Here is a 13,507-nt window from a genome sequence, read left to right on the forward strand (position 1 = left end):
CTTCAAACACAACACACAAGATAGTATAGAGCAAGCAAGGGGTCGATCCCACGAGGAAGATTCAAGTCAGATTTTTATGCTAGATGATATGCAATTTGGGGGGGGGGTTTGGACGTTATCTAGGCTAAAGCAAAAGAAAACAGAAAACTATCAAACGAAATTTAATAAAATCAAAAAATTATCAAGAGAACAAACCTTGGTCACAAGCACACATCCACCTACAAAAATCAGAACTGATCATGGAAACGAAACATCAATTTATATTCTGAATATTTATCTCTTCTTAACATTAGTTAGTTAACGGATCCGCCGTATAACTAACCCTAACCATCAAACAACCACAGTGTCCGCACTAATAATTTAATTCAATGGCAGCCTTAAGAACTAGATAAATTGATTAATCAAGAAAACATAACTGTCCGCAGTCTATGTTTGATTTGATTGAATGTTCTCCCTAAGATTAATAACGTAGATCCGCCACAATTATTAAACTCAGTTGCTTCACAAGTTCATATACCATAACTCCGGTTTTGATATCAAACTTAGCAATAGATTGTCTATAATAATAACTTAGAGTCCGCTCTAGCAATTAAAATAAACAATCATAGAAAAAATAAGCATAGGAGAACAAACATATTCATCATATAAACTGAAAAGAAAAGGTAAAATAAATCTCACAGTTCTTGAAATCCGACGGTTTCCGTGTCCTTGTAACCAAGAAAAAGTGTTTAGCCTTGCATGTTTGTTGAACAACTAATCAAAAAGAAGGAAGAATGCATAATTTAGGGTTTCTTAGAGGAAGGGGGCGTTTTTCTCTTCTTGGCTGGCTGCCCCCCTTCTCTTCTCTCATTCTTTTTATATCCTAGGAAACCCTAGGTCTCTATTTTACAAAATAGTCCTCCATTAAGTAGATTGTTTACATTTAAGTACTTCAATAACTATTTTTCTAAAAAAGGAGAAATAGCCTTGCATGAAATCTTCAAGCTTTGACTTAGAGGAGCTAAATTGCTGAAATACAAACTTGGATATCGGTTTAGATGCTTCGGAACGTAATTTGGACTCGTTTCTTCACGAAACCTGTTTGCTGGCAGAATTTAGTTGTCATCTTTGAAAAATCATATCTCCCTCATATGACATCGGTTGTTGCTGAAATTTGGAGCGTTTATAGACCTTTGAGACATGAATCCAAAAAAATTGAGTTTGCATCAATTTGACTTTTTTAGCTCCAGATATTCAAGTTGGAATGGCCGAAGGTCAACACTGGCAGATTGCGAGATTTGACTTTGAAGGCTGCGATTTCCATGCTCTTCCTTATTTTATTTTCTTTCCTTAGATGTCCAGAAAGGTATGGATGTTAGCTTTTTAATGCCACTGGAATCACTTCATTTCAACCTCTAGAGCTCACGCTCTGCACAAAACATCGACTTAAGGTCAAATCTGCCAATTATCTCCAATTTACTCCTTTTTGCATCTTTCATCCAAAAGTGCCTTCAAAACATAAAACAAAGAATATCAAGGCATTTTATATATAAAACATAGGCAAAACACTAGTTAAATGTGGGTGAAACTATCGAATAATATGGTTGCATCACAAGTCAGTGTACCAATCAAAGGCATTACCTTTCAAGGAACGAACAAACTGTTTTACCATGAGAGCGCCATTAGTTTCGGCATTGTTGCAAGTCTCCACAAAGTGAGCTATATATTGCCTAGGATTCCCTTTGCCATCGAATTGTTGAAACTTTGGTGGTTGATAGTTCGGAGGCATCTTTAGCAGGTCAATTCGTTGGGTGTATGGCTTCGCATAAGAATATGAGGGTTGAACTGAGCTTTCTACTTGGTCCGTGATGGCTTCCTTGACAAGTTCTTTCAGTTGATTCATGGTAAAGATGCCATCAGTAATACCACATATATTCTTCACAGCTCCGATTGCAGACTCCTCAATTACATCTAGTTGATCTACTTGGAAAGCCTTGGTAGTCGAGGTTTGGCCTCCTTCGTTCAAGCTCTCAAGTTTGTTCATCAACTTTGCTATCTCGTGGTCTTTTACCTCGAGTGAAGTCGAAAGCCCCTCGACGAGTTTTGTCAAGTTAGCCACTTGGTCCTCTAAAGATGTTGTCCCGGTCGTCATCACTGACATGGTGTCGAAACTCAAAGCCTTACTTGGTGATTGACATGGAGAAGTTTCCATAGATGAATTGTCGGAGTCGCCTTGAGTGCCGAAGAGAATTTCGCGAGCCCCACTTGACTTTTGTAATGGAGTTGCTTGTGGCTTCATCTTTGAGGCGAGATCTTGTGCCCCTCTTGCATTCAAAGTTGATGTCAACTTGAGAGTCGGCTTAGTTTGTGCATACAACTCGACGATGGATTTTGTTTTCAATAGTGGAGTTGAAGAATCTTCAATGGTATGTCGACGACTTGAATAAGTAGCCTTGTTGCTATCCAAAGCGACAATGGTGATCATGTTCCTCCTAGTTTCCATTGAGAGTTTGTTGAAAATTCTTTCTTGAAGGGAAGAGATGAGAGGTAGAGATATCCCCAGTGGAGTCGCCAGAAATTTGTAGACACAATTTTGAGCACCTGAAATTAAACAAGCACACGTGTACAAATATATGATTTTATTAAATATATGAATGGGTACAATCTCTATCTAATATATTCTTTAAATAGAATATGACAATCCTCTGATTCTTCCCTTAGATTTGATGTATGGTGACTTGATTTATTTGATAAATCAAGCCAAGATTTGTGCTTTGCAAGAACGCGAATTTGGGGGTGTATTGCGAAGCGAGATGTTGTGATTTGATGCTTTGAAGAGTACCTTGATTTGTCTTCAAAGTGTTGTTGAAGAACTCTTATGGGGCGTTTTGGCTTGATCCAACAGAGCTTCGTTCTTTGTAGACTTCAAGCGTAGATGAAGGAGGCTTGAGAACTCTTTAAGAGAGAGCTTCCTTGCTTGAAGAGAGAGAGAAAGAGCTTCCTTGCTTGAAGAGCTTGTCTTGAAGGAAATTTGTATCTCCCGGAATCCTCTTTCCTTTAGGTTGAGGCCCTCTATTTATAGAGATCTGTAGGGGCTCTCAGGTCCTTTTCCAATGCCACATGACATAATTTTATTGGTTGATATTTATTGACAGGATCTTGCCTTTATGACAAGATATCCGATGAGATCTTGTATTTATGATAAGATATCTTGAATATCTCATCCCAAGTGTCAACTTTTCATTGGCCAAGAAATATATGAAGGCTCATTTATTTTCCATGTCATTTATTTTAATTTTATTTTATCCTTTCTTTTAAAGAATAAAATAACACATGGTGAAATTTGATTGGTAGAAAATTTGTGTTTCTACAAGTACAACTAGTTAATTGCTTGAATATTTATTTATGTTGCTTTATTTTTCGAGTATTCATCCATTCTTGAAACTGCATTTGCATTATGTTGAACTAAATTCTATTCAATATGATATACATTGCTTTAATAATTATAAATAAAGCCATTCAGTAACTCTATGCTAACGGAGAGTAGTTAGTTTATGTGCACATAATATTATGTATATGTAGCTTGTGAGAGAGGCACCAACCTGTGGTGACTGATATTCCCAAAGTGGTCATCTTCAAGTGTCATCTGGTCACCTTCAAGTGTCATCTGATCTCTAATATGTATTCCACTACTTTAGGATAATATGCTTAGTATGTATATTTATATTAAAATAAATCGACTTGCAAATTATTAATATATAAGATGTATGTTAAATGTTATTCACTCAATGAGCTGGTTGAACCCACCTCTCTATTTTTAATATTATTTCAGGTTCTTAGTTTCTGTTCGCAAGTAGGCTTTGTTAAGTGTTTCTACTTCTTACCTTTTAGTCGGTATGCCTTGTTTGTTTTGCGAGGCTTTCTTTTAGTTTTGATTTGATGTCTTAGACACTCTATTATTATACTGTTTTAATTAAGTTCAGATTTTGACAACGTAATAAGTATTATGGATTATTGTTTTACTTTATATGATGATGATAATTATTTTGAAGTGTTATTTGATTTTATTGGTTTTGAAGAATATAATATTTTGAAAGATATTGAAATGTTGTGAAATCTTTATATAATTTGTTTTATGATATGTATATTCTAAGGCTTTGTGCAGGTGAGACTTCCTTACGACATCGCTCTTGCGTTGCCAGTCATGGACCCGAGATTCGGGTCGTGAAAATATGTGTGTGTGTGTGTGTGGGTAGGGATGTTGAGGCAAACTATATGCAAAAAGGAAAAATATATAAAAAAAGAATTCACCATATTGTTTTATGGCAACTAGAAAACGCTAATTGATCTTCAGAAATTATATATAAGAGGATGATTATATGATAAGAAAGATAACAATCACCCTATACATTCTAACTAACGTAAGTTGCTCATGTATGTTTTTAATGATAAAGATGCCTAATGTACTTACACGCTAAGAGTTTACCTAAACTAATATATGTGTGTTTGCTATTAAAAAAAAAAAAACTAATACATAAGCTAGTAACCTAAACTAGTTTATGTGTGTTTGTTATTAAAGGTAAAAGAACTAAGCAATGATTTGTGACCTTCCTCACTTTTAAATTATGAGTGTTGGACATGCAGGAATGGTGAGGAAATAAGAGGAATAAGCCTATGCAAGATTAAATCTTCCAATCCCATTATAAGATATTGATTCCAATCTTATTTAATTTTAAATAATAAATTCTCGGAGGACAATGAAGTAAACTCTAAAACTTTAAATATTTATAACAATCATCCATCACAAATTAATTATGCATTAAAAATGATTAAAAAATAACAGATATTTTATCATAATATTCAATAGGTTTTAAATGGACCTTTGAAGTGGCTGCAGTTGACCAGAAGCAAATTGAATCAAGGATGGCAGTGTAGGAGTGTAGGGTTCACGTCCTGCAAACATTGATGGACTATGGCACGTGGTTACAAGTGCCGACAAAGGGTGAATGTGCGTATGGTGGCAGATCTGGTGTCCTGCTCCTCCTTTTTTTCTTCCTATGTCGGCGGTGAGTCTCACTACCACTTATCGAGGGATATCAGTCACTTGAAGATTTGGTCTTCTTTCTCTCTCTCTCTCCCTGCTGTTTTTTCTTGGGGTGGTTGTTGTTACGACTCTGGACTTTTAAATTTCTCTGCACGCCTTTTTCCTTTTTTCCCCCCTCTATTTCTCTCTTTCCCTCTTTCTGCACTTTCTTCTTCTTTTTTTCCTTAAAATATTACTCCCCTTTCCAACCGTTCATCCAACACTGCCCTTCTTATCACCTTATCTTCACTCACCTTGTATAAACCTCTCTCTCTATTTATTTTTCAATATTATCCCCTTGTTTATTTGTTGCTTGGAGGGTGGGAAAACTTTGTGTTTATTTTGATCCCTCTTTCCTTATTTGATTTTCATTTCACTTGCTAATTTTTTTTGTTTCTTTTACTTTGATTTTTTTAATATTTTTTTTATTTTTTAAAATCCCTCAACATGAAAACAATAAGAAAAATGGTCGAAAATTAGCTGAATTGTATTATTTTTTTTTATAGAATTTTTGTATATATTTTTTAAATGTGATCAAAATAGAAAGTTAAAATCGAACAACATATATTAGTAGTACGAGTTCGATGTATTTGACGAGGATCAAGGTGGCTTCTAAAAAATGCCTCTGGAAGGCCAAGGAAAAAGCACCAGAAACAAGGCAGAAGGGGCTGCTGGAAACAGGGCTGAAATTGCTGGTAAAGTTGGTGGAGTCCCGGCGGGATTGGGCTTTCCAGCTCCTATAAGTCAGCAACCAGGGGAGTTTTCCAGCGGAAATTCGACTGAAAGAAAGAGGAACAATTCTAAAAGAAATAGGGGACGAGAAATACAGGAATAAGAGGCTTCTTATGCTGAAGAAACACCCCTAAAGTCAGCCACTCAGTCAGTCATTCCTAGCTCTCTGAGTTGAGTAGTTCTGACTAAGTTCTGATTTCTAATTTGTTACAGCTATCTTAAATAATAATAATAATAATAATAATAATTAATGCCTATTTCCAATCAATTAGAGTCATTATTAGACTAGGATATAATGAATATTTATTCAAGCAATAAGAAATCATCAAAAACCTTTCAGGAATTTCTAAACCTATCAATCTTTCTCTTCTCTTTTTGAGTTTTGCCTATCAATCTCTCTTCTTTTCTTGAGTTTTCATCAGTAATATAGGACAGAAAGTCATATAAGATTGTGAAGAACCGAGAGTGTAGCTGTGCTGGACCGTTGTTGTGATCTCAAAGAGTAGGAGTCCTAATAGGATTTAGACCTCTGATGAATAATAGCATAAGACCTCTGATCAGTACGGGTCCGCGTCTGATGATTAACATTAGACTTCTGATTTCCCTTAACGGGCCTCTCTTGATTTGGGTTGGAGAGCTTATCAGCACTTATTATCACTACTTCATGAGATGCCTGGCTATTTGGACTGGAATCACGACCTGCAGAGGATGGATATCCATGAAATTCAGTGTGAGCTGAAAAGCCCGACGGACTTGCCATGCCCACACTTGGAAAATGAATCCCATTCCTTTCATTCACTTCGATATGGGATGTGAAGTCCCTTTGATTGAAAATGCTAAACAAATGTCGAATTTTACTCCATATTGAAGTTGTGGAGTCAGAGGGTCCCAAGACTACTCTCCCCTCCTGATGAACAAACATCACTATGAAGATAATGATAGCTGCAAGTGCAGCTATTCCAGCAATTAAAAATAATCCCCAGAAAGTCTTGATACTAAGGGTATTAGACGGAACTGAGGTTCCGGAATCTGGATAACTAGTTTGATCGCCAAACCATTTATCCTGGATGCCCTTCATTTTATCTCCCTCGACCATATTCAAAATCGCCCTTGATATGTCAGGTACAAGAGGAGAACCTTTAGGGAAGACCTGAAATTCACAAAAAAAACAATGGTAGTATAAAACTATACACTAATGAGCTATAGAGAGAAATGGAAATAAAAAGATAGGAAAGTGAACTTACGAAGCCAAAACCTCCCATTTTAAATGAAAGATCAATCACTGTATATTTGGAGCGATATTCTGGCATTAAGAGCCTAATATATGGAATTTCATCGAATGCAGCAGCAATACCACCATTTCCACTTCCTTTGGAGAAGAGTTCGTGGCATTCTTCTGGAGAATTATACGCCAAGATCTTGGACTTATCGAACCCCAAGCCTAACAAGATTCCTAGAACAAAAGAACCCTTCTGGTAGCCCACGTACTCCCCCTTGTTCACGAGCTCATTTACATCAGTAACTTTTAGCCGCTGGACTGTAAGTAGGCTAGATAAACTGGCGGTATAACTCTGTGTGAGGATCAGCACAACAAAACACCATATGATTACCACTACTCTAGACAAGTTGCTAACCACTCTCTCCCCTGAAAATTGAAAAATTAAAGTCAATTCGGTGTTATATATATTTCATTAAGTGTTTCAACAGGAGAAGAGAAATTACGTTGTGCGAACACCATTGTTGAGAAGGAAAACCAGAAGATAGTGCCAGCTTGATGTGAAGCAGGTCCTCGAAAATCTCCATTTATTCTGTGCTCAAGAACCCAGACAACAAATCCAATGAAAACAAAGAATAAAAGACTGCTCACCCAAAGGTCCCATGTCAAAGGTTTCAAGAAGAACCAAGCATTTTCGGTAGTGTGACCTTCTATAGGAACAAAAACGGAGACACCGCTTTCCATGAAAGGCAAAGTATATTCGACGTACAAGGATCTGCTGTAGACAATGGTAATATCTCCAACCACAGCATCAAAATTCTGTTGGTTGTAAACAAAAATGCATAAGAAAGAATATCTCCGAGAAATAGACTTGCGTCAATGTGTATGGTATTCAATGAAATATCAAAAGCATAGAATAAGTGCAGCAAAGGATAAAATTAAGTTCTACCTTTAAGTACACTTGATAGACCAGATCATTGTAAGTTCCAGCAGGCTCGCCGTCAGGGTTGGCAAAGGGGACATATTCATAAGAAAAATCATTAGGCAATGTTTTGACAACAGTATCAAAAACATCTATGCAGAATCCGGTGATTTCTGTGGTGTTAGAACCAGGATATTTTCTGACGTCCACAAACTGTCTGAAGCTGGACTTCACCGGCACTCCTATTCTCAACTTATTTTCTTTTGCGGGAATCCTAAATCCCTTTGGAGCAACAGTTGTGTCACCTGGGAAAATCACGGTTGAAATACCGGACAGAGAAGTTGAATTTGTACCATTATTAGGAACCAATTGTTTCACAAGTCTTTTTGTTGGTGTCCAAAGCCCAATCTCTCTCCCTCCATTTCCATTCACATTAACTATCTGGAAAGCTGGAGGTTGCAACTGCCCATCAGCAAAATGGTAATCTCCTGTAAGGCCTTTGAAACTAGTGTTTGATAAAGCTTGAAGAAGCTTTGGACCATTTAAAGAGACGCCAAGAGTTGCAAGATCCGTTGATGAACTGCTAGAAACATTTTCCTTTCGGAAGCCAAAATTTTTAGTTCCAGCTTTCTCAACTGCCAAGGCCAAAGCCGTGGCAACATCATAGCCCCGTAGTCCGTAAATGTTCAACTCAGCATCAATAATATATGGATTATCTTGTTGGAATTTCCTTTTCCACCGAACTCGAAAATCTTGGATCTCCTTTGTACTTGGAACATAAGGCTTAACACCCAGTACCCCTTGCATTGTCCCAGTAACAGAAGGATTTGGTGAACTCAACAAATCATCTGTCAGACCATCAGTCATGATCCAAACACAGCCTTCACTCATCATACCAATCTCTTTTGCCTTGGCAAAAAGCCGAGTGCCAAGAGAGCCATACATGTGCACAATGAAAACTCTAGTTTGCATTCCCATCAACTTATAAAGCTCCTCAACAATTTGTTCATCAGTGGCTGATGGAGAAATGACACTCCGGTAGGAGACACGAGCGTCGACTGCTTGCAAAGCATCAGTTAAATAAGGTATGATTCCCTCGCCATATTCGTTGTCGATGTAGATGGGTACTGCTTCTCTCCATCCGAAGGCTTGAACTAATGCACTTATGGGATTCACCTGAGTTGAGTCATTAAGTGTAGCTCGAAAAAAATAGGCACTCTTAATGGAAGTAAGAGAAGGACTTGTTGCAGAAAACGACATTATGGGCACCTGAGCTTTTTCTCCTAGGTCAATAACAAAGTTGGCTTGCATTGATGTTGTTGGCCCTAAGATTGCTTGGACTTCCACATTTTTTATCAAGTCCAAGGCTGTGTTTTGATAAGAACATGCAATATAATCTTTCGCAATCAATGGAGATCAATGGGAAAAACCAATGACAAATTATCAAACTTTTATAAGAGTTCAATTTCAATTACTTTTCCTGTGTAGCATCCTTATAATCATCTACACAAGCTATTTTAATTTTGAAGCAATAGAAAAAAGAGATAACAAGCACAAACAACTCAAGAATTTTGAATAGTCTTTACCACAATAACCCCAATTCAAATTTTTATTAATAATTTTTTTTTATCCAATCAAAACTAAATATTACATATTAATCTCCTAGGCTACTTATATACTAATGAAAACCTCTTAAACAAAACTGAAAAAATAATAATAAAATTCTAAATTAAATAAAAAAATCACAATTTAACTAGGAAAATATAACACAACACAATAATTCATCAGTAAATAGCTTGATGTATTAATTTTACAATACAACACAACAGACACAGTAAAGATTTGTGGTCAATCAAACTCTAAGTGGTGTGATTTCGTTAAACAAGCGTAGGGAGTTTTCTTATTATTTTATCAAATGGGATTTAAGTCTTATATTTGTAACCCTAGGGTGGTTGTGCTAGGAGAAGTAGAATTTCCATTTTAGTCAAAGAAAAGAAGCAACCGACCTCATGGTTGTTATACATATACCAGGCAGTAATTTTCTCAAGGCCTACAACAGCCATTGAAGAAGAATATTTTGGGTACGTTGTCGGTGGTGTAGTTTTTTTTGTTGGAGTTTTTTTTTCATTTTGATGATGAGCTTCCTAGCTAGCCATGAGGTTCGTGTATTGAGAGTTTCAGTAATTTCATTTATTCACTTTGTTTTCTCAAATTTTAACCACAATGCCAAGACATTTGAGATCATGGACGTCACTAATAATTTTCGTGCATGTTAAAAAAATAAAATTAAAACAAAAAAACCCTCTTTCCCAATATCTCTATTTGTTCTCTTTCGGAACCATAAAAAATACCCTAGAAATTTAGAAGATCGATGCTTTTGTGGGTGACTTTGATAGCAAGGTATTGGTTCATATGAACAATATTCAAATTTTATAATTCAAATAGAAAAGATCTTGATTATTTGCTACGTAATCAAATATGATATGTTTATCAGACTCTTTTAAACAATAAGTATGGTTTTAAAGGGATGAAAGAGTGAGAGAGGGAACCTGCTGCAGCTGCACCAACAACATCTTTCATGGAGTCCCTGGTGGTGAGGGCTAGTCTGGTTTTGTAGTCACCATGAGTGGCATAAAAGTCTGAGAGGGCCATTTCGATGCAACTCAACGCAATTCTGCCATCCAAATCACTGTCCAGATCAAGAACCACACCAACATTCACTGGGATAGATGTGTTTTCAGCCATTCCCATTCCTGTGAACAGAATCTTTACAGAAAAGAAGAAGAAGGAGAGAACAGCCTTTGAATGGTTTTTCTTCATCTTATTGTCCACCTATGGTCGTGCTGACTCTAGCTTAGCTAATATATTTTGTTTAAGCTTTGAAGGAAAGATCCCTTATTTATAAAGCTGTGGACCTTAAAAAGTGTAGTTTCCTCACTGTTATTGCTAGGATATTCATGATTTGGAAGAGTCAAAGCAAACCATTGTAATAAATTGTTCACTACAAGACGTGGACCTGAGGCGAGACAATATTTTATATTGATAAAAAGGAATCTCCCAGAGTTTAGCAGACTTGTTTTTTTTATAATAATAATTGAATTTGTGTTATTTATTTATGATTAAAAAAGTATTAAGTTTTTTTTTTGAAAATATATATTTTTAAATGTATTAAAATAACCTATTTTTTATTTTTTTTAAATTAATTTTTAATATTAAAACTATAAAAAAATTATTTAAAAAAATTTAATCTGAGATTAATATCTCTCCTTTTACGGGATGCTTTTTCAAGACAAAACTTGTCATCATACTGTGAACCTGAAGGTGGAACGTACAATACCTCCTCTTGAGGATCAACCGTCTAGCTGATTCATACCCACATCATCAAATGTGAAAATAAAAAATTGAAAGAGGAGGATTCCGACCCATTTGCATTTACTTGGAAATTTCTCATATATATTGACATCTAATGTCAACAAGAGAGGCAAAGCAGATGCTCTTGGATGCATGGATATATCGCGTATGATTCTATATATGGAGTAGTTGCCTCGGGTTTGCTGGGGTGGGATTCATACTAATCAACGATATTCGTTGTCTTATTTCATTGCGTTTACATTGACTACATCAAAGTACATGCGTTTACATTAGCATCAGATTCTAATTTTTAAGGTGTCGTTGGTAAGGGGCTCCGCTCCCCGGCCCCTTATCTTCTTGGGTTTGAATTTTTCAAGACATTATCAAATTGTAAATCCATATAATTGCGGATGACTTATCTAATATCTGAAATTTCTTAGAACAATATTGTGCTCGCATGTTATCACTTTGAATGTGAATTGAGGAAGCTGTAAAAAGAAAAAAAATCTTATAACTATGACCTGATTGAAAAACGTTGTCGTTTAAGATGCGAAAATTGGATGGTTGGATATTCGAAGATTTGAAAAATAAAAAAGGACCAAATCCCAGCCTCCTCAACCCAATTCCCTAGATTCTATAATAATGTAAGGGGGCTGTTTGGCATCCTTTAATTTTTAATTTTATTTTTTTGCTTCTTAAAAATTGAAAATAAGATACAAAAATTGATGTTAGTTTTTTCTTTTCCAATAAAATAAAAAAAAGTAGTTTTTCACACTATTAGCATATTATTTAGAAGTCGGGTTTGGTTCCGCACTTCAGAAAATAAGTGTGAATCATGTTTAAGCTAGACCTGATATGTACAAGGACAACTCGATATGTACTAGATTTAACAATTTTGCTGACAAAAAATTTTGTCGGTATTTACACTAGCAGTCTGTTGGTGCGTATGTCACTTATGGAATCAAGGACGAAAATTGTTTGTTAGAAAAAATCTTGTCGGTAATTTACGGACAGTTGGTGAATCTATCGGTAAATATAACATATCACTAAAAGAATACCATCTGTAATTTCATCGGTGTGTTAACAATAGCAATGGTATTTGCAATAATTATTTTCCAACTCTTTGAAATATACCGACAAAATAGTTCTGTCGATAACCTTATTAGTAATAGTGGCATTTGCAGTTATTCTTTTTCAACTCTATGAAATATATCGACTGTAGTTCCATCAGTAAGCCCATCAATAATATTTTAAAAATATATTTTTTTAAAAATATTTTGAACATAAGTAGAAAAATAATTAAAATAAATTTATTTTATAATTTTAAAATAAATTAGTATAAAAATCAAATATTTATTACAAATTTAAACATTTGTACGTTCAAAAACAATAAATCTAAAATAGAGGTGGTGCCGGGGGAGGAGGCTGGTGGTCGCCGGGACTTGGAGCCAAATTAGGAGGTGCACATAAACCACCCATTTGTGACCTCATCTCTATTACCAATCGACGGAGTTCTTTCTAACCAGTATATCGTTCATATTTATCATTAAGATGGGTCGTCTGATCTTGTACCTGTTGGTCTAACATCACCGTGAACTCCAGAGTTTGAACGCTCGGAGTCGATTATAAGCATCCAATTGGCGAAGCACTACAGGTTGATCGCAAGTTCTTGGCCGTAGAGTTAGAGAGTTTGTATACTCGATTTTTATCGGGCCCACCAGACAATCCTGCCTCCAACCACAAATCCGAATTGATATCCGAATGGGTCGAAGGATCGTCTCCGTATCTCTCCTTAAATTAACTGTTATATATATCTTGGAAAGAAAAAATGAATTCATCAAATTCAAGGAAATAATAACTTAAGAAATAAATGATTGAAAACCAACATACCACAAAGTGCTGAGTTTGGCTCTACTGCACCATTTTTTGGCGGTCATCACTCTGCACATGCGTTTCAACAAAAAGCTCCATCAGGCTTGGCTCACATCCACGAACTGTTGCTTGCAATAAAAATATTGTTAGTGAAATATATTTATAAAAAACACCTAATAATAAAAAATGGATGTAATAAAAAAATCCTACCATTCGCTTCACATGCGAAAAGAATGGAATGGAGCTGCCGATGTGCGTGGTAACGAAACAGTGAACACACCAATTCTACTTATCCTTACCGGACTGTGATTGTCAAGAGAAACGTACGGATGTCACGTGCTGAATGTATTCC

The 13,507-nt window shown here is 35.8% G+C and overlaps 2 protein-coding genes across 3 annotated transcripts; both read right to left on the reverse strand.

The window, feature by feature from the left end:
• Positions 1 to 638: 638 nt before the first annotated feature.
• Positions 639 to 5,327, reverse strand: LOC112325004 (uncharacterized). Of its 2 annotated transcripts, none has more exons than XM_024590119.2 (3): positions 4,860 to 5,327; positions 1,621 to 2,580; positions 639 to 1,488 (listed from the first exon to the last, which is right to left on the reverse strand). In XM_024590119.2, exons 2-3 carry the CDS (start codon positions 2,480 to 2,482, stop codon positions 1,475 to 1,477), a joined length of 876 nt encoding a protein of 291 aa, XP_024445887.2. In that variant the 5' UTR covers positions 2,483 to 2,580; positions 4,860 to 5,327; the 3' UTR covers positions 639 to 1,474. The 2 variants fall into 2 exon arrangements, with proteins under 2 accessions (XP_024445887.2, XP_024445888.1); XM_024590120.2 differs by having other exon boundaries at positions 640 to 1,488; positions 2,822 to 5,327.
• Positions 5,328 to 6,082: 755 nt separating this feature from the next.
• On the reverse strand, positions 6,083 to 10,923 carry LOC7463762 (glutamate receptor 2.8-like). Its single transcript, XM_052449110.1, has 5 exons — positions 10,482 to 10,923; positions 7,960 to 9,299; positions 7,517 to 7,829; positions 7,039 to 7,439; positions 6,083 to 6,944 (listed from the first exon to the last, which is right to left on the reverse strand). Exons 1-5 carry the CDS (start codon positions 10,750 to 10,752, stop codon positions 6,306 to 6,308), a joined length of 2,964 nt encoding a protein of 987 aa, XP_052305070.1. The 5' UTR covers positions 10,753 to 10,923; the 3' UTR covers positions 6,083 to 6,305.
• Between the last annotated feature and the right edge of the window lie 2,584 nt (positions 10,924 to 13,507).

This window comes from Populus trichocarpa, chromosome 18 (assembly GCF_000002775.5).
Source record: "Populus trichocarpa isolate Nisqually-1 chromosome 18, P.trichocarpa_v4.1, whole genome shotgun sequence".
NCBI lineage: Eukaryota > Viridiplantae > Streptophyta > Magnoliopsida > Malpighiales > Salicaceae > Populus > Populus trichocarpa.

Bases quoted from the DNA above. Each gene is read 5' to 3' on its own strand.
- LOC112325004 (XM_024590119.2), bottom strand. From the start codon at position 2,482: ATGGAAACTAGGAGGAACATGATCACCATTGTCGCTTTGGATAGCAAC.
- LOC7463762 (XM_052449110.1), bottom strand. From the start codon at position 10,752: ATGAAGAAAAACCATTCAAAGGCTGTTCTCTCCTTCTTCTTCTTTTCT. The intron at 9,300-10,481 runs GTTCCCTCTCTC...ATCAAAACACAG, and splicing joins TGTTGGTGCAGCTGCAGCAG to CCTTGGACTTGATAAAAAAT. The intron at 7,440-7,516 runs GTAATTTCTCTT...TTCAATTTTCAG, and splicing joins AACAATGGTGTTCGCACAAC to GGGAGAGAGTGGTTAGCAAC.